The sequence below is a fragment of the Natrix helvetica genome, assembly GCF_964273705.1.
Source record: "Natrix helvetica genome assembly, chromosome: 2".
Lineage (NCBI taxonomy): Eukaryota > Metazoa > Chordata > Lepidosauria > Squamata > Natricidae > Natrix > Natrix helvetica.
In genome coordinates, this window is record NC_138552.1 from 270,706,494 (window position 1) to 270,724,815 (window position 18,322).

The 18,322-nt window shown below is 40.8% G+C and overlaps 1 protein-coding gene across 4 annotated transcripts in view; it reads left to right on the forward strand.

Annotated features, from left to right (window-relative positions):
• Window positions 1-18,322, forward strand: part of DNMT3A (DNA methyltransferase 3 alpha) — a 118,349-nt gene that overhangs the window by 77,722 nt on the left and 22,305 nt on the right. For 3 of the 4 annotated variants that reach the window (XM_081943956.1, XM_081943958.1, XM_081943957.1), the window contains one exon: window positions 18,038-18,250. In XM_081943956.1, the coding sequence (XP_081800082.1) occupies window positions 18,038-18,250 (213 nt within the window). Of the gene's footprint in view, window positions 1-4,143; window positions 4,165-18,037; window positions 18,251-18,322 lie in introns of those variants that run through there. The other variant, XM_081943959.1, reaches the window with a different exon arrangement.

Here is an 18,322-nt window from a genome sequence, read left to right on the forward strand (position 1 = left end):
ACCATTTTTTGCTTTCTGTGATTTGATTCTGTGTAGGTTGATTAGGACATAATGGAAGGGGCATTAGCATTATGCTAAAAGCATTAGCAGAATGCTTTTTAGAAAAAGAAGAGGAGGAAATGAAAATAAATGACCTGTGTCTCCTTTGAAGAAGGGTTCTGGGAATAAAGGAGAAGAAAATACTTTTCTTCTTCATGGATTCAGAAGAGATTTTGCTTTCCAACAATGTTGGGTAACACTAGAGTTTGTGTTGCCTCAGTGTTCATCTCGCTTAGCAGCTATTTTCTTTGTTGCTTCTATTATGCCTGAGAAAAGGCACCTTTTCATATTTATCTGTGGAAGAAAAGTTGCTGACCCGATTAAGGCAGTGTTGGAAGAAATGTCCTTCTGAGTTCAGCTCCAACTGGGGAGAAAGACACTGGATACATGGAGACTGCTTGGAAATATGGTTTTTAATGGTGGACAGGACCACGTGGTTTGAGGTCCAGAGGAAAAAGAGGCTCACATGCCTTGAAGATCTTGAAGAAAAAGGGAAGAGATGCTGAGAGAGCCTGAGTTTTATACCCTCGCTTGGGCCCCGCCTTGGAGTTTCCTCTTCCTGCGTAAGAAATGTATTCTGATTGGTGGTCGGACTCCCAGAGGGGTGTGTGCCTTAGCTAACTTTGTTGGCTGTCTTTTGGGTCCCAAGCTTGGTTGAGCTGTTGCTGGGTGATGATGCAATGAAAGGGCTTTGGGATTCCTATTATGGCTCTGCCTGAAGGAGGTAGATCTTTGTTATGTAGAATAGACTGGCGTAGGCCTTAATGGTCCATTGACAAAGGTTAGGGAGGGAGGGCTGAGTTTCTCCCTCCCTTTTAGGGGGGATATTCTGTCCTTTTAGTATTTCCTAAAATATTTCATTTTTCTAGGAGAGGGGTGGGTGCTAACTTTCCACAGCAGTATAAGAAAAACAGTTCAATTTTGAATTTCTCTGAGTATTGTCTTACATTCATATAAGCTCACTATGTGCTGAGTTTGGCTGCCAAAAAACTTGGGAGGATCCTGGAACTAGGTCAGAAGATCAGTAATGGCCAGACCAGGACCATTATCGATATGACACTTGCCTTCTTAAAGGAAGTGCATCTAAAAGTATCCCAACTCTCTGACTTGCTTTGAACTGTAACTGCTGTTGCTCCAGGCCTCCAAGGCTGGATTTTCCCCTTCCAGTGGAATGAAGCCGGCATGTTGTAACTGAATCCCCCTGAAGGGGGAAGAAGCAGAAGGTGACATTTCATTCATGCTCCCTTGCAGAGGAGGAGGTAGCCACGGACACAAAGAAAATGGAAATGAAATTTCAGGCTGCCCTGAAACTCTTGTGCAAGTATTCCCCTTCCCCTTCTTGCTGATGCTTGTCTTGCAAGTGATAGAGCACAAGTATCCCCAAGTGTACACAAACGAAATGACTGTTTGTGCAAGTACTGACCTAGTTAAAACTATTTGGGAGCACGGGTCGTTTCTTCTCCTTTCCCAGCTAGGCTGATCAGGTGTCAGTATGATGAAGAGAGAATATTTCTTCCCTCCAGTAATGTTCACTTGTAGCAGCCTATACGTGTTCTAAGACCAAATTTCCACATCTGCACTTTGTCCCCAGAGATATTCATGCAGAACTTTGATTTCGGTGGTTTGAATTTGTTACCTGTTAAAGCCATTGTGCTTCAGAAATCTATTACCTTACATTGTGGTAGCAGCTTTTTCTCCCTATTTGGTAGTTGCCTCCCCTGTGCAGTAAGGGTACATACCAGAAATGGGCAGGACCAAGACCACACCTGAGCTGCCTCTCTCTCCCCCCTCTCTTTCTGTCATCCCCCTTTCCTCTGGCTGGTCTGCTAAGAAAAAGAAATGTTGCTGTAGTCAGAAGTTGAACTAATTGCTTACGGAAAGCATAGAGTAAAGCAGAAAGCAGAAGTCACCTTCTGAAGATTCCCAGCAGATTCTTACAGATATTTTGATACTTGGACTTAGTAAACGTGCTTTCTAAATAAATAGTTTAATGTAATGCTTTAATATATTATTATTATATTTTATCCCCCTTTTTATATATAATTCAATGCAACCAACATACCAAATACTCCTGCCTCCTATTTTCCTCACAACTCTGGGATGTGGACTGGATTGAGAAAGAATGACTAGCTCCAATTCACCCCGCCAGTTTTCATTTCTAAGGCTTAGAACTCACATATTGTACTATGCTCAATATTGCCTTTGTTTGCTCATTGATTTGTCTTTATAGAATTACACATGCAAATGACAGATCCTAGTTCCCTATCCTTCCCCCCCCTCAAAAGCCGTACAAATCTGTATTGCAACAATATGTGAGCAAATAATAAAGGTGGTGAGAGTAAGCAATGGGAGTAAGAAGAGATGGTAAAATGAAAGTACAGCTCTCTGTATTTAAGTTCTTGGTAGTTGAACCAAAGATTGTACATGACTGTGGGCCTATAGATTGAAAAGAAAGCAAAAGACCTGGGAATGTTGATGGACAGCTCCTAGTGCTACCAATCAAGACAAACTAGTCTCACCCCCTTTTGTGTGAAAGGTGGAGGTAAACAAAACCAAGAAAACATCGCTCAGTTATAATTGAAAGATACTATTTCCACCTTCTATAAATGTTCACTAATACTATAAAAACATCCTCTAAAACACTCAGAATCTCTTGATTAGGGTCTTTTTGTAACTCAGCCCTATTAAAATCATTTGCACAAATCATTCATGAATTACGGCCCATAGAATCTAGTACTCTGGAAGCCTAAGACTTTGATAATTGTGCTGCTATAGCACAGCTACTGTGTCAATACTCATAGACGTTGTTTTGCAAAGGTTTGTTTCTGGTAAGTTTGTCTGGAGATAATTGTGATCCTCCTTTGCAGCATTGCTAGCATTTCGGTTATTATATAGTAAATGCTAGGCAGTATGTCATTGTGCCAAGATTTCAGGCCATTCATTTCAATTAACTTGCCTTTTTCATGTCATAAATGGAGTAATATAAACTGGTATTTAGATTTTATTGTATTTATTGAGCATTATATCTGCTTTTCCAAAAATATTCAGAATTGCCACCATATAAGTTCGTGTGCAGTGCTTATGAAAAGATTAGCACATGTAAGATGTCAGGCTTCCTCAAGGTGGCTTCTGCTTTACCAAAGATGGTGCTGGTTCGTGCTGGAGGGATTTCTTCCACCTCTGGGGGCTGAGAATAGTTGGGCATAGTTTACGTTTAAAAACGATAAATGCCCCTTTGCTAACCATAGTTGCTGTGCAGGCTTCTTAAGGCCGTGTTCCACAGTTCAATGGCTCCTCTTCCACAACGAACCCCCCCAGGCTCCGTCCCTATTCGGATCAGAGGCTGTGCCTGTAGCAGGTTGGGTGGCTGGCGTATACCGTGGCAATTTAATGAGGTGCAAATAAGCGTTGTGGTCCAAGATCCTGTTGCCGCCGCCGTGCTATGAGGTGGGAGCCAGAAACTCAAACGGAAAAGTACTTTTAGGCTGAGCCCTTTGGCTTTGAATGGCGCTGGAGAGGCCTTGTACTTTCCACATGCACTTGTACTTGCCACCGGTGTTGGTTGGCATTTCATTCTCAGCGGGAGCGGCCGCGCATCCTTCGTCTCTGCAGCTCCTCCCCGAACGGCGCTCAGCGCCTGGAAACTAGGCGGACTCAGTCCCGTTTTTCCGCTGATCCGGAGTGCGAATCAAGAGTTTTGAAAAGTGGAGCTTAATCCCTTTGGCGCGACTGTAGCCCAGTGATTGCCCACCCTGGCGCGCAAATGGCTGGAAGGCCTCTTTGCAACTTTGGGAGAAGCCTGCGCCCCATGCTGGGAAGGGGAGGTGGCGCTGGTTCCGTATATTGTGTTCCTGCCCCCCACCCCCACCCCCGGGGCAGGCAGACCAGCCTTGCAAAGCACTTTTGCCGTCCCCAATCCCCCCCCGCGCCGTCACCTTTCTCTCGCACCCCCCGTTCCATTTTGGCCAACCAGGAGCCCGGCCCGTCGTCACGTGGGCCGGAGTTTCCCAGACAAAGAACATTGGCGGCGAGCCCCCCCCCTCTGCGCCCCCTCCTCGCTGAGCCCCCTCGCTTGAATTCCCTCGACAGGATCGTGGCTGTTGCAGCGCTGGGACATGCAGGCAGGTATGGAAGAGAGCAGGGGGTGCAGGAAAATGGGAAGTGGGGGTGTCGTTGCTTCGCTCAGCGCCTATTTATGAGTGCATACCCAAGAGGGCTCCAGGACTTGTTCGATTTTTAATATTTTTCATTTTGCAGTGGGGCTGCATCCCCAAGGGTGGTAGGTCAGAACTTTTTTGGGGGGTTCTGTTTTTGGAAGAGGATGCAGTGGACTAATGGGAGCATCTTTGGGGGGGGGTTCAAGTTCTGAGATGCTAATAAGTACTTGCATATATTAGCTGCACTAAGAAACGGAGGGGAGGGGAGAAAAAGTCATTATTTGGCAATGGTCTTTCTCCTTAGTTTTTTTAGGGAGGCTGCCTGGTCACTTGATAAGATAGCAGGACGCAACTGGCGTCAAAAACTTTTGTGGGTGGAAAGAAGGGATAAAAAGAGGTGGGGAAGGCAGTCTCTGCTTGGCTCTGCCCTCTATAAAAAGTTTTTTAAAAGCAAGGCAAGAGAAAGTGCAGTGGGATTCATTGTTTCCAGACTCTTCATATATATTTTGGCATGAGAGGAGGGTCAAATCCACCCTTGAGATTAGAAAGAGTCCTTCTTCTTTAGGAATAGATAGTGGGATGAAGCAATCACTTAAGAATGGGGGGGCTTCTTAGCCTTCCTTCCCTTCAAACTGTCAGCCCTCCATTTTAGAGACTTCCCTGTGCTTTAGCACTTTTCTTTTTCCAGACTGGCCAGGCCCCAAAGTCTTGGTTTGCTGCCTTTCTTGGGAGGCAATGAAAGGAGGAAGAGGAAAACAGAAGATTTCTTCTGATAACCTTCTCTGAGCCTCCTTGAATGCCCAGCCAGCATGATAGTAGTTCTGCCAGATTACCTGGAGCCACGCTTGCTCCATCCCTGGTTGGAACCAACTATGCATTATGTGAGGAAGTGGACATGGGTGGAGGGAGGCTAAGGTGAAGTCCTGGCTGATGAGAAAACAGGCACTAGAAGAAAAGCAGAGAGAAGGTACTGGCGGTCTTGCCTTGAAGGAATATTGGAGGCGGGAGAACGGATCCCCCTTCTCCCCACCCAACACAGTAGCTGAGGCAAAATCTTCAGTTTGGTAGATGTTAGTTGTGGGCCGATGGGGGGAGGGTCGTGAAGCCAGGCTGCTGCTGTTTCTTATTTCCTACAAGCACTTTAAAAACCTCAGAGGAAAAAGCTGCTCCTTCATGATATGATACAGTAAGGGGCCACTGAGATTGGAAAAGTGCGAGGTTTGGGCTAAAGGAAAACAGTAAAAGCATAACTGCATTTGGATTTGAATGTAGGCCTGAATTTCCAATGCACATTCTCATCAGAAACCATTTGCACTTGGAAATAAATCTATTCAAGAAAAATAACATCCCCTAATTACAAGAAGCTTAGAATTAAACCAGTATTCAAGAAGCAAAATCATTTGTCATCTTGGTCGTATAATCCAAATGTGATTAAATGCTTTATCTGATCCTGGAGTAATGGGATATTCCCTGTCCTCCTCCATTAGCTTATATGGTATAAATTTTGGTCAAGGAAAACCAAAACTCCCTACATGCATCATTTTCCCCCCATTCTGGCCTTCCTGCTCTTTTAGATTGCAGCCTTGCTCCATTTCCTGTTTCTCAACAGCTCAGGGATTAAGCTCCATTTGCTCCACTTCTTCAAGATTCTTTTGAACAATTTAAACTCCAAAGACCACTTGCTATTCACTTGGAGAGGAAATATATGAAGAACAACATACTAAATTATAGGCTCAGGTTAACAAAACAAAGCTGATGTATTCACATAATATGTCATGCCTAAATAAAACATGACACAGTCAATCCTAGTTCACATAACATATGAAAAGCCAAGTTTCAGGAAGTTTCAATCCGTGGTCTGCTATAACCTGTACCTCCTTCTGTTTCTCACTACTCAGGATTGTCTGCTCTTGCTAAGTATATAGTAAGGATGGTTCATAAGGTGAATATTTTTTGTGCAGCAGATATTTGAAACTATTTAAATCAAATAATTCTTTATTACATCTGTTAACCAGCCCATGAAACTATTAGGAAGAAAATAGCAACTTCAAAAGGCCTGGCAGGGTGACTTTAAAGAATAAAATTAATTCATAGAAAAGGACAAACTAATTCCATAATTCAGAAGCTTCCCAATACCATCCGGTATGAATCTTCCACCCTATGTAAACTTACATTGGCTTCTTCTTAGGCCAGTCAGGGTATTGGGGTTAGTGACCTTTTAGCAAGAGCATTATGCCAATAAGGAATCCTTACATGATCCGTTAAGTCAGTGGTTGAATAAAACAGTCCAGATGGCTTAAGTGAAACAGCGGTGACTAGGGAAAGCTGTGGAAGAAGCCACCAACAGACAAAATCTTGCAGCCCTGGCCAGTCTCATGGGAGAATAGGACATGTTGTGGACCTCCCAAATGAGAGTCAGTCATAAAATGCGCAAGAAACCCTTCTGCTTATTTTTTTTAAAACAAAACATAAAATTTCCTGCAACCCTTGGTTCTTGTTCACATCTTTTTATTATTTCTGTCAAGCAGGGAATTGTTTCTCCATAGACACTTATTAGACCAAAAGATAATGAGTGCCCAACCCAGAAATAACTATCTTATGGCAAGTGAACTATATGTATCAGTGGAAATGGAAGTTGCAGCCTTATTGATGCTTTGCTTGGTCGTGCTTTTACACCAAACATACAAGTACTGGTAGTTTAAAAGAAGGAATTTTGAGATTTTCTCATAATATAAACCACCACCCCACTTTTACCATTGCCAAATGGAGTTTTGCAAACTTTTGTTCTTTAAAAAAATGTCTTTTAACCAAAGACAATACCCTTTATCTGTCTCCACATTGATTATTAGCTAATCTGTTGTTTACTAGCTAATCTGTTGTTTACTGCCTTGCCTAAGGGACAGGCAAACAGTAGAGGTATAACTAGTAAGATGTGCCTCTCTTAAATATTTCCACGTTGACCACTTTCTTTCCTTCTTTCCCAGTTCCTTTGGTTGGCAGAGTGAAGCCTCTTCATTAGTGGCTGAGTGTATATTCCTGTTATCTACTCATAAACCTTGTTTCACAAACATATACAGTTAGGGCAGTTTAATATCATTGTTTTCAAGGGAAAGGAGGATCCTTGAAGGTGTTGGATTCTCCTTCTCTGAAACTCCCCCAGCTCCTGAGATAACAACAATTCTCAACCATGTATGAAAGTATTAAGAGCTACAGTTTCCCCAATTGCCCGGCCTGTATTGGGAACACGGTCATTTTAAAGGGAACAGGGAAAGTTCTGAATCTTTCCTAAATGCTGAAATAAAAGCCCCATTGGCAGTGTCACTTTTTGATATTTAGCAACATCCCCTAGGCTCCTGTATTAAGACTTTCTATCAGTTGCATGGAGAAGACTGGGCAATGGCTGTGCTCTAGGCACTGTGTTACTAAGTGAGCCATTTAGATTTAGCTATAGAGTACAAGGACTGAAAATCCAGCTTTATAGTTAGCAAACAAGGACTTAAGTGCTTGTATTCTTAAGTGGATTTTACCAGGAGACATTTGTATCCTGCTTCTTTCTCTGAGGTTCTCAAGAGCAGTAGCTTTTTAGCATTATATCATAGCCATTGTTCATGTGAAGTAGAGAATTTTACTCCGGATCCACTCAAGAAGCTTTGTAACTCAGTAAAGATTTAGAGCTGGGTCTTTCTTCCAAACTTCTGGTTTCTACAACATGCTGGCTTTGCAAAACCAAAAGATATAAACGGTGTTTTTTTCCTTAATGCAGAAATAATTGAATTAACAAAAACTCCCTTGTGCAAACTCAGAAAGTATTGAAGGCGAGTGATTACGGTAGATTCATATAGTTTGCTTAATCTTTAACCTGGGCTAACAAAATACATTTGTAGTTTTAGAAATAGTGTCACTGGATGGAAGTATTTGGGCAGCCTTGTTCAGGTTTAGAAGCTAAACAGGATATATTTTAGTTAGTACCTGGAAGGGAAAATTCCAGGGATGAAAGTTACGAAGTTGGAAAAACATTTCCAAAGGAGGCAATGTGATAGCTTGTTTTTCATAACATGCTAAAATAATGGTTGAGTTTGACTGAACCATATGCAAAGACCATGAGTTCTAGTCTTGCCATTAGCATGAAGCTGGCTGGGTGACCTTGTCCCAGTCATTCCCTCTCAGCCCTAGGAAGAAGGCAATAGCAAACCCCTTCCCCCCCCCCCCAAAAAAAATATGCAGGGGCTTGGCCAGCCAGTTACCCCCAGTCAAACACTGACTTGAAGGCAAGTACAAACATTTTCAGTGCACAACAGTATTTTTAAAAAAAATATTTTCCTCCTATTTTTTAAAATTATAAAATTATTAAAAAAAGAGTGCAAAATGCAACAGGTACAATAATTTAAAAATTAAATAGATGAATACTAAAGTACAACTTAATAAACAATTAAACAGGACTTGCATTTTAAAAGAAGCATGATTACAAACCACACCATTTTTTTCACTTTTAAGATTTATGCCCTTTCGTAGGCAATCTACAGGGATTTTATTCTCTTGATGTCAGAAAATTAGGTGAGGGCCCTTGGTGCTCTCTGAGCTTGGTGGTTTTCTTGCAGGTTTTCATTGCCAAACCAAGTAACATCATTACATAAATGTAAAGTCTGCAACAGCAAGACGGAGTGGCTGTGGCTTCCGGCCCCCCGGTTCAACCAGTTGCTTCCATCTCTGGCCATTGGGGGCGAGCGACTGGCCCCCATGGAGCGGGCGCGCAATTTGGGCGTCCTCCTGGATGCCCGGCTGTCCATGGATGACCATGTAACAGCCGTGGCAAGGGGGGCGTTCCACCAGGTTCGCCTGGTGCGCCAATTGCGCCCCCTATTGGACCGGGATGCCTTACGCACAGTCACCCATGCGCTGGTGACGTCCCGCCTGGACTACTGCAATGCTCTCTACATGGGGCTTCCCTTGAGATGCACTCAAAGACTACAGTTGGTCCAGAATGCGGCTGCGCGGGTGATTATGGGGAGTACTAGATACTCCCATATAACACCTCTCCTGCGCGAGCTGCACTGGCTTCCTGTGGTCTATCGGGTGCGTTTCAAGGTTTTGATCACCATCTTCAAAGCGCTCCATGGCACAGGACCTAGCTACTAGCGGGATCGCATCCTGCCCCATACATCCCTACGACCAATTCGCTCTCACAGAGAGGGACTTCTCCGGGTGCCGTCCACTAAACAATGCCAGAGGGCGACACCCAGGAGTAGGGCCTTCTCTGTGATGGGCCCAGCCCTTTGGAATGACCTCCCCCTCGACATTAGGATTACCACCGACCTCCGCTCTTTCCGTTCAAAACTCAAGACCCACCTTTTTCAACTATCTGGCCTGGCTCAACTATAGTTCCATCTTAATTCCTCCTGACAGTCTTTTTAAATTTGTAATTTTAAACTGGGGTATTTTAATTCCTAATCTCATTATTATTATTTTATGTATTGTAATGGTTGTTACCTCCTCCGTGTAATATATATATATATGTGCTTTTATTTATTGTACGCCGCCCCGAATCCCTTTGTGGAGAGGGAGCGGCTAACAAATCAAATAAATAATAAATAATAAAATAACAGCCACTACATAGGACAAACAGAAGACCAGCAGAACACATTCATGAACACCAACTAGCAGTTAGACGGCATGATGAAAGCTCTTTAATTTCACAACATATGGACAGACTTAATTAAGATTAGTTTCAACTAGGAAACTTTGACCATGGTAAACCAAGCCAAGACCACTCCTACCAACACTGATAGGGACGCCATTAAGAATATAAATTGAGAGCAAACCCCACTCCCTCCTTGTACTGATGATGTTTCAGTGCACTGCAATGTTTGCAAAAAACGAGCTCAGAAAGTACCAAGGGCCCCTCACCTAATTTTCTGACATCAGGAGAATGAAATTGAGAGTCTCTGTACATTGCCTAACAAAGAGCATAAATCTCGATAGTTCAATCCCGAGCTATAAATATTCTCTTCTATCAAAAAAAATAGGTACTAAACAAGTCTCCCTAGAATTGAGTATTAGCACCAAGACGTTTATTTTCTGAGTTGCTATCACTAAACAGGAGTAACTAAAGAAGAGTTTCTGTTAAACTTTATATCAGGTGTCTTATTGAGATAGGATGATCCTAAGAACCAATGAGTTATAAAGGTCAAAACCAGTATTTGAATTTAGCCCTACAAATAAGCAGAAGCCATTTGCTTTCAAGCCATGAGAAACTGATAGAATCACAGAACTAATATTAGTGGATGAAGGCTGCGTTGACAAACACTCTTAATTAGGAGAGGTGAACAGTTAATGGCTCTAAACCTCTCCTAATGACTGCTAATATTACCCGAATTAATATTTTGTAACTTAATGGATTAAATGACCCCCATTTTTTTTATTAGTTTAGGATTAGTGTACGGTAGTATATCATGCAGACTCAGAAGATACCACAAGTGTTAAATCTGTTATGTGAATGCAACCAAAATATAGTTAAACTAACTGCTTTCTATTGGACTAACAAACATTTAAGCTTTCTATTGAACCAATTGGTGGGTTCCTATCGATTTGGAGTGGTTTGGCCGAACCACTAGTGGTTTGGCAGCCTGGGTTTCTGGAACTGGCAGGAATCCAGGCCTGCCATGCCCCTGAATCGGTTCTCCGGGCGACGCCATAGGCGGCGCCATCTTTTTCAGCTCTGCATGTGTGCAGAACAATTTTAATTGCACAATTTGTTTCCCATTTTTTAACGTTTTGCGCATGCACGGACCTATTTATGGGCAACTGCGCAAGCGTGCACTGAACTGGCAGTAATGCCAGCAGCAACCCTCCCCTGGAACCAATGAAGCTTCTTGGATAAGAAGTTCTTCTCCTCCTCAAGGAAAAAAACAGTTCAATTGCCTTTTGAAAAAAGCACTTTTGAGATTTCTAAGAATTGTTGCAACATTGGGAGGGCATGCTTCTTCAGATTCTTTCCTTTAACTTTTGTCACTTTATGCCTGTTCTGTGGAGTGATCTCTCCTGTCCCGTCTCCCCCCCCCCCCCGCCCCAAATATACCACAGGCTCCTGCTCATCTTGACTTTAGGAAAGCTGTTAATACCAGACTCTTCCTCCAGGCATTCTGGACTAGTTGTGAGTGGGAGTCTTCTTGTGCTTCTTTTGTTACCTGCTTGGTTCCCATTTTATATTTGACATTTACAATATTGTTCATTAAATGGGGGTTTTCTTCTTTGATTTGTTAGTTTCTCTGCTGAATGCTGCCCAAAATCACACTTGTTGAGTTGGGCAGCTTTATCAATCTTAAAAGTGAATAAATACAATGAACTACTAGTAACAGCAGAACCTTGTAGTTTCAGAATTCAAGAAAATATCTGCTTTCATTAGAGATTTCCCATTGTGACTTGTTTTAGGTCAGACAGAAACCCTCTTTAATTTTTATACCTTTAATCTCAGGAACATAAATCTTTCCCTGAACTCTTATTCCCCCCCCCCCTTTTCAAGTAAGCAATGGAAACACATTTATTTTAGAGGAGGCTCAGTTCTCAAAAAGTCAGACACTATGTTTCCCAATACAGCCCAGAAATAGCGCACAATGTACAGTGTGGGCTTCCTTGATATCTCCTTCCTGTAGGTCAGCCTTCCCTAGAACCACTTGGGCATGACCTAAAGAGCAGGGGTAGGTTGCTGCCGGCATTACTGACAGTTCGGTGCGCGTGCGCAGTTGCCCATAAATAGGTCTGCGCATGTGCAGAACATCAAAAACAAAACATGCTGCGTCAACCAGGGAACCGGTTTGGAGGCGTGGCAGGCCTGGGTCGCTGCCAGTTCCAGCAACCTAGGCCAGCAAACGACTACCTCAGCCGAACCGGTAGGAACCCACCTCTGCTGCAGAGGGGTTCAACGCCCGTGATACCTAACTCAGAGACAAACATACAAACAATTAAAACATCACTGTTCTTCAGATATGTCTCATCCTTATTTAGTTTTGTAGTTTCAAATTTCTTGTATGTAAAACAAAAAGCGTTCCTTATATAAGAAAGCGGGCACATTACCTTGGGGGCTATTCTAATCACTGCGCCACCACAGCTTAACCAACTCCCTTCCCTCAGACTTACTGGGTAACCACCATAGGCCTCAGTTCTTAACACAGTAATGCTAAAATGATGAAATATGTGCTTCATGACATGACGAGAACACACTTTCACATATACGTTGCATGTAACTATGTCAGGGGCCAGATTTTATCACAATGCACATGATGCCATCTTCATTTCCCCACTCCGTATGGATGCCTATGGTTGCTCTATGTATCAATCTTTGTAAAGCTCTTAGCATTAAAAACTGACATGGGCAAAACAGAATAAAGGTTGAAATAATTTACCCAGTAAAGAAATTGCATATCCTGCGTATCTTCCTATCATTCAAAAAGCTCGGAAGATGGGGGGAATTAAGACACAGCAGATAAATAGCCATTTACTTCCCTTCTGGTATAAATAGTAGACTGCATATGTATTTTTCCAATGCAAACGTATTTAACAGAAATTAGGAAATGCAGCATTCTAAACTCCTAAAGCTGTGAAGAGAAGAACACTTCTATTCAGAAATATACAAAACACTACTATACACTTACGCACTTATGTATTTATATCTATTATATGCTAACCATTCTCCAAGAAACTGCTTCAGAATTCAGGCAGGTACTGTACCTCTGCTATACAGGTAATCTTGTGTAATCTATAGTACTTGTGAGGCTCTGAATACACTCCAGGGGCCTTCCATTTTCCTTTATTGTTATTCTTTTTTGTATTAGTTCAGCTGAAGGAAATATAATATTCAGGAGGAATGTTTCCTTAACCCCGTACTTGAAGAAAATTCACAGGGATCCCTCCTGAATATTCGTCATAAATATTCATCATGCAAAAATTAATCAGTGGAATATGTAATACATGTTTTGTTATTTCAAAAAGTTCTGCATCTAAAATAAATGAAGAATCCTAGTATTAGTTTGCATGACATGACTAAACTAATCATGTTTAGTTTAGTCTAAACCTGACTAGTTTAGACAAGGTCAGTTTAGTTAGTTTAATTTTAATTTGGTTAGTTTATTTCATAGCTTAGCATGTTGTTACGCTAGTCCACTTGATTGTCTTAGGCTTCATTGATTGTTCAAATACAATAGTATTTGGCTGGGAAGTTAAGCAGTAATGTATTTCTCACCCATATAATTCTGAGTCTTGCTTTTAAAAATGAAATGTTTACAGAGACCTGCTTAATGTTTAAATTGTTTAGTTCATGAAATTTACACAAGACAGGAACTCTTATCCATGACTATATTTCAAGTGGCAAGCTAAATATAAAACTTTCAGGCCTTCTTTATGCAAATACGTCACAAAGTAACTGAAGTAATAAACTAAAATGTTTTGATAATTACTTTTATTACTGCTAAGGGAAATAGTAAACAACATAATACAATGCATAATAGTCATTAGCCAGTATGGATAAAGGCAAAGCAAAGGCAGGTTCACAGATGCTCTGTAAAAGCATCTATTCAAAGGAATTAATCAACAGAGCAAGAATAGAAAAAAACCATTGGTGAAGAAAGTTAGATAATGAAGCAAGAGGTGTTTTACATAACTTAACATCTAAAAGGTATCAAAGAAATTCTAGATATTTTGTGGGGAGAGAAAATTCCTGGTTGAGTGCACCTACAGAAGGCTCATGATCACTCTGGAAATTGCCCTTGATCACTTTGGGAATTACCCATCTAATCAGTGAAGGGAGTTGGGGGGCGAGGGGGGGCGGAGAGATGTTTAATGCTAGCCCCAGGTCTGCATTGTGGGCCTTTTATAGTTGTGTTTTGGCAGAGATCTTTCCAATGCAAGATAAGAATGTTTCAGAATTGAAAGTACAAACTGAAAGTTCAAACAGAGCTGAAGAAGCTTCTTGGATGAGAAGTGAAACATCTTCAAAGAAAAACCAGAAAGTCCAGTTGCCTCTTGAAAAAAGCACTTTTGGTACAAACTATGACTCTTAGAAATTATGCAATAAATGAAAAAAATAATAATCAGTAAATCAGTTTAGAGAAGGAGACATTTTACTTGGATAAGAACAATTCTTAAGTATGTCTTTATTTTTACGATGATGTGATTGTCTCAGATTAAAAGTTTAGACCATTTATGAGTTGCAGTGAGCACCAGCGTGACTTGCTGTTCTGTCATCAAATATGGTGTGCATCTGTGCCTAGTAGTGTCTGGGAAGGAAAATGCCTTTAATTTTAACATTTTATTTTGTGTATGGAAAACACGTTAGCTATTTTCATGTGAGACTCTTCAGAAGTCCAGTTCCGTTATCTCTGGTCATAATTCAAAATGAGATTTATTTTTGGCAATGACTGGCAATCCTATTCAATTTAGAGCAACTCCAGATGGAGAAGATAAGTATTTGTTTTAATCCAAATTCTTACACGCATGCATGCATGCATGCATGCATGCATGTATGTATGTATGTAAGCAGGAACTAACTTTTTTTTTTGTTACTGCCATCCTTCTTGAGACCACTGATGCCAAAGAATTGGAAAATAACATAACCGATAAGCATTTGATGTATTTACATTTGGCAATTCATAGGAAAGTTTCCAATTATCCCTCCTTTGTAATATTTATGACATTTAAAATATGAGAAAACTTAAAAGAAAAATATTTCCTTTTGGCTCAAGCCTATTCCCATCTTCAGACACTGCTATGATAATTTCATTCTTCTCTTTCTTGGAACATATTCATCTCTTAAGAGAAAAGGGGGATGGTCTTAGGGTTACACCTTCCTAATAGTACAACTAGAGATAAGCATGCTCATAATAATACATATTTAGTAAGAGTTTTGTGCTCATTTCTAATGTCTAAATGTGTAGAAGAAGCTACTTCTACACAGTTATTTTTGTTTGGAATTTGCCTGAGGTATGTAACTCACTACTTGAGGTCAGAGGTTGCCCAGCTTTGATTTAATGTGACACTTTAGCCCTGCATCAAGACATCCTGTGATCGCAAACATTATTTTTTTGCAGCCTCCAGAGACGATGCAGATTATGCTATCAAATTTAATCAGTGTGTTTGCTGAAAATCATCAGTTTCCTGTTGTTTCGAGGCAGGAAATCAAGAAAACTGTAACATAACCATAAAATATGCTTAATTCAGCTTAAATACATTCTGAATGTTATTTTTTTTAACCAATTTAATGTATGATATTGTAGCTGTAGCCTCATGCTCCTCTGTGTTTTTCTTGCTTCTGGTTTGTTTTACAGTTATTAATATATTTATTTGGCAAGCTTAAAAAATCCTTATTTGAAATTGGACAAAATGAGTTTTCGTGTATGCTGCCATGAAAGGTCTGGCACAACAGATGATATAGCAATATTTTACATAAATATAAAAAAGCAAAAAACAAAAGCCTAATTAACCAATACTCTCTACTGTAATTGTAGTTCTGCCAGGTGTGCAGACTATATTGCGGATATAAATATGTTGCAAAGTATAGACTATATTTCCCCTATGTACTGTGGTGTTTGATCCAACTGAAAATCGCTACGTGCAGTCTCTGTGATCGCCCAAATATTATAATTCTTGACTCATCTATTCCAGAAAATATTGACAGCTCCTACATTCTCATGGAAACACAAATAAGTTCCTAACAGAGAAAAGACAATTAACTGACTACGTATTTTACCGTTATGTACAAAGCAGGGTAGTTCACTAAATAGAGCTATTTTCCTACACTGTAAGGCATATTTTTATTTTTTTCATAGTAGAATTGCCCTCCCTAATTTTCTTCTGTTTTTAGTGCTTTTACTCTTTTGTCTGTCTGTCCGTCTTATGCTGCTCTGTTATGGAATGTGGGATTGTCCCAGTGGGGCAAACTGTCTCCATCCAGGCAGTCATAGATTCAAGTTTTTTTCATTTCCTACCATAGACAGGAAACAAGCAAGCACTCCCTTCTACCACTACAGTCCCCTTACTGTGGGAATACAATCAATTTTATTCTGGTTTTCCTGAAAACAAATGCAAGATGAGTTAGACTTCCCTAAACTGATGCTCTCCAAAGGCATTTGAATGCAGCACTTGTTATCTTTTTAGCCCAGTGTTTTTCGCACTTGGCAACTTTAATATAGATGAACTTCAACTCCCAGAATTCCTCAGCCAGCAATAAAATATAAGCTGGTTTCACACAACATGCTCAACACATTTTCATTGTGTAAAAGCAACTGTTAGATTTTTTTTTAAGCTTGCCAAGTATGGCGTAGTAGAAACATGACATATGGAAGACATGGGCAGACTGTTGTAAATTGTATTGCAATTAAAAATAATATATAATGTAATTCATTATCTCCTGTTCGAAAGATTATGTTGGGATGCATTATGGTAAAACGTTATCTAAATCTCAGGTAGTTTATATGATTTACTTCAATTCTGGAGTCCTTGTACAATCATGTACTAAACAATGTAGTACATGTAAAACAGTGCAATTGCTCAAATTATCTAGATTTGCTTTTTTTTAAAGTGTTCCATAACCTTAAAGGGATTAAGTGAACCTATATTTCTGTCATAATGCCTGTATTCACACAACATGCATAATCAGAGATTTGAATACTTAATATAGCTAGTCATTGATTTATTACCACAATTGAGCCCAAAATTTCCATTGCTAAGCAAGAGACTGTATTTTTTCGGAGTATAAGAAGCATCTTTTTCCCTCAAAAAAGAGGCTGAAAATCTGGGTGCGTCTTATACACTGAATACAGCATTTTTTTCCTCCTGAAACCCTGCCCCTTCATCAAAATGGCCATGCATAGCCTGTAGAAGGCTTTCAGAGACCTGGGGGCTGGGGAAGGCAGAAATGAGTGAAAAATGGGCTGTTTTTTGCTCAATTTTGCCCCCCCCCCCCGCCAGTCCCCAGGTGTACTCTATAAGCCTCCTAAAGGCTATGCATGCAATTTTTTGATAAAAAACGGGCCTGTTTTCGCGAAAAACTGGCTTTTTTTTTTTGCTTGTTTGGGGGGGGGGCACACCCCAGGAGCACTCAGAAAACCCCCTAAGGGCTATTCATGCCTTTGGGGGGGGGGGAAACAGGCCCGTTTTTTGCGAAAAACGGGCCATTTGGGAGGTTTGCAAAGTGCAAAAACTTTTTTTTTTTTAAATTGCCTCTTCAAAACCTTGGGGCGTCTTATATTCCGAAAAATACGAGTAGTTGTTAAATGAATTTTGCCCCATTTTATTAGCTTCCTTGCCACAATTGTTCAGTGAATCACTGCAGTTATTGCCATAAGTTAGTAACACAATTGTGCCCCATTTATTTCGCTTGTCAGAAGGTCACAACAGATGATCACATGACCCTGGGGACATTGCCACCATTATAAGTACATGTCAGTTGTTAAGCGTCTGAATTTTGATCATGTGCCCATGGGGACACTCCCACGATCTCGTGAGTGTGAAAACAGGTCCCAAGTCATTTTTTTTTCAGTGCCATTGAAACAGTCACTTAAACAAATGGTTGTAAATCAAGGAATACCTGTAGTTGTACCTACATAGAATGTTTTAAGTGTTATAAGCAGCTTTATATAATGCGTAATGCCAGTCCTTTGGGTTATTTTATTACTCAGTGTGTTTTGAAGAAGCAGAAAGAAAACAGAAAAATTCATTAACCAAGTTTAGCACATTATGAAAATACAATTAAGAGATCAAGGATTAGAGTAAAACTTTAAAACCTTAACTCAGAAATAAGTTCTTCAAGAACATTCTCATGACTCTCTACCTTAACTCTGTTCTTTCTGCAGGCTGAAAAGAAAGCTAAGGTAATTGCTGGAATGAATGCTGTGGAAGAAACACCACGGAGCGAGCCCCAGAAGGAGGAGGAGGCTAGCCCACCAGCCTTGCAGCAGCCCACTGACCCTGCTTCTCCCACTGTGGCTACTACCCCAGAGCCTGTGGGGCCAGATGCTGTAGAGAAGAGCATATCAAAGTCACCTGATGATGAGCCAGAATATGAGGTGAATCAGAGACAGAGTTCTGTTCCCAAAAGTTTATTTTCCCACCATTCTAAACTCCTGGGAAACCTTGTT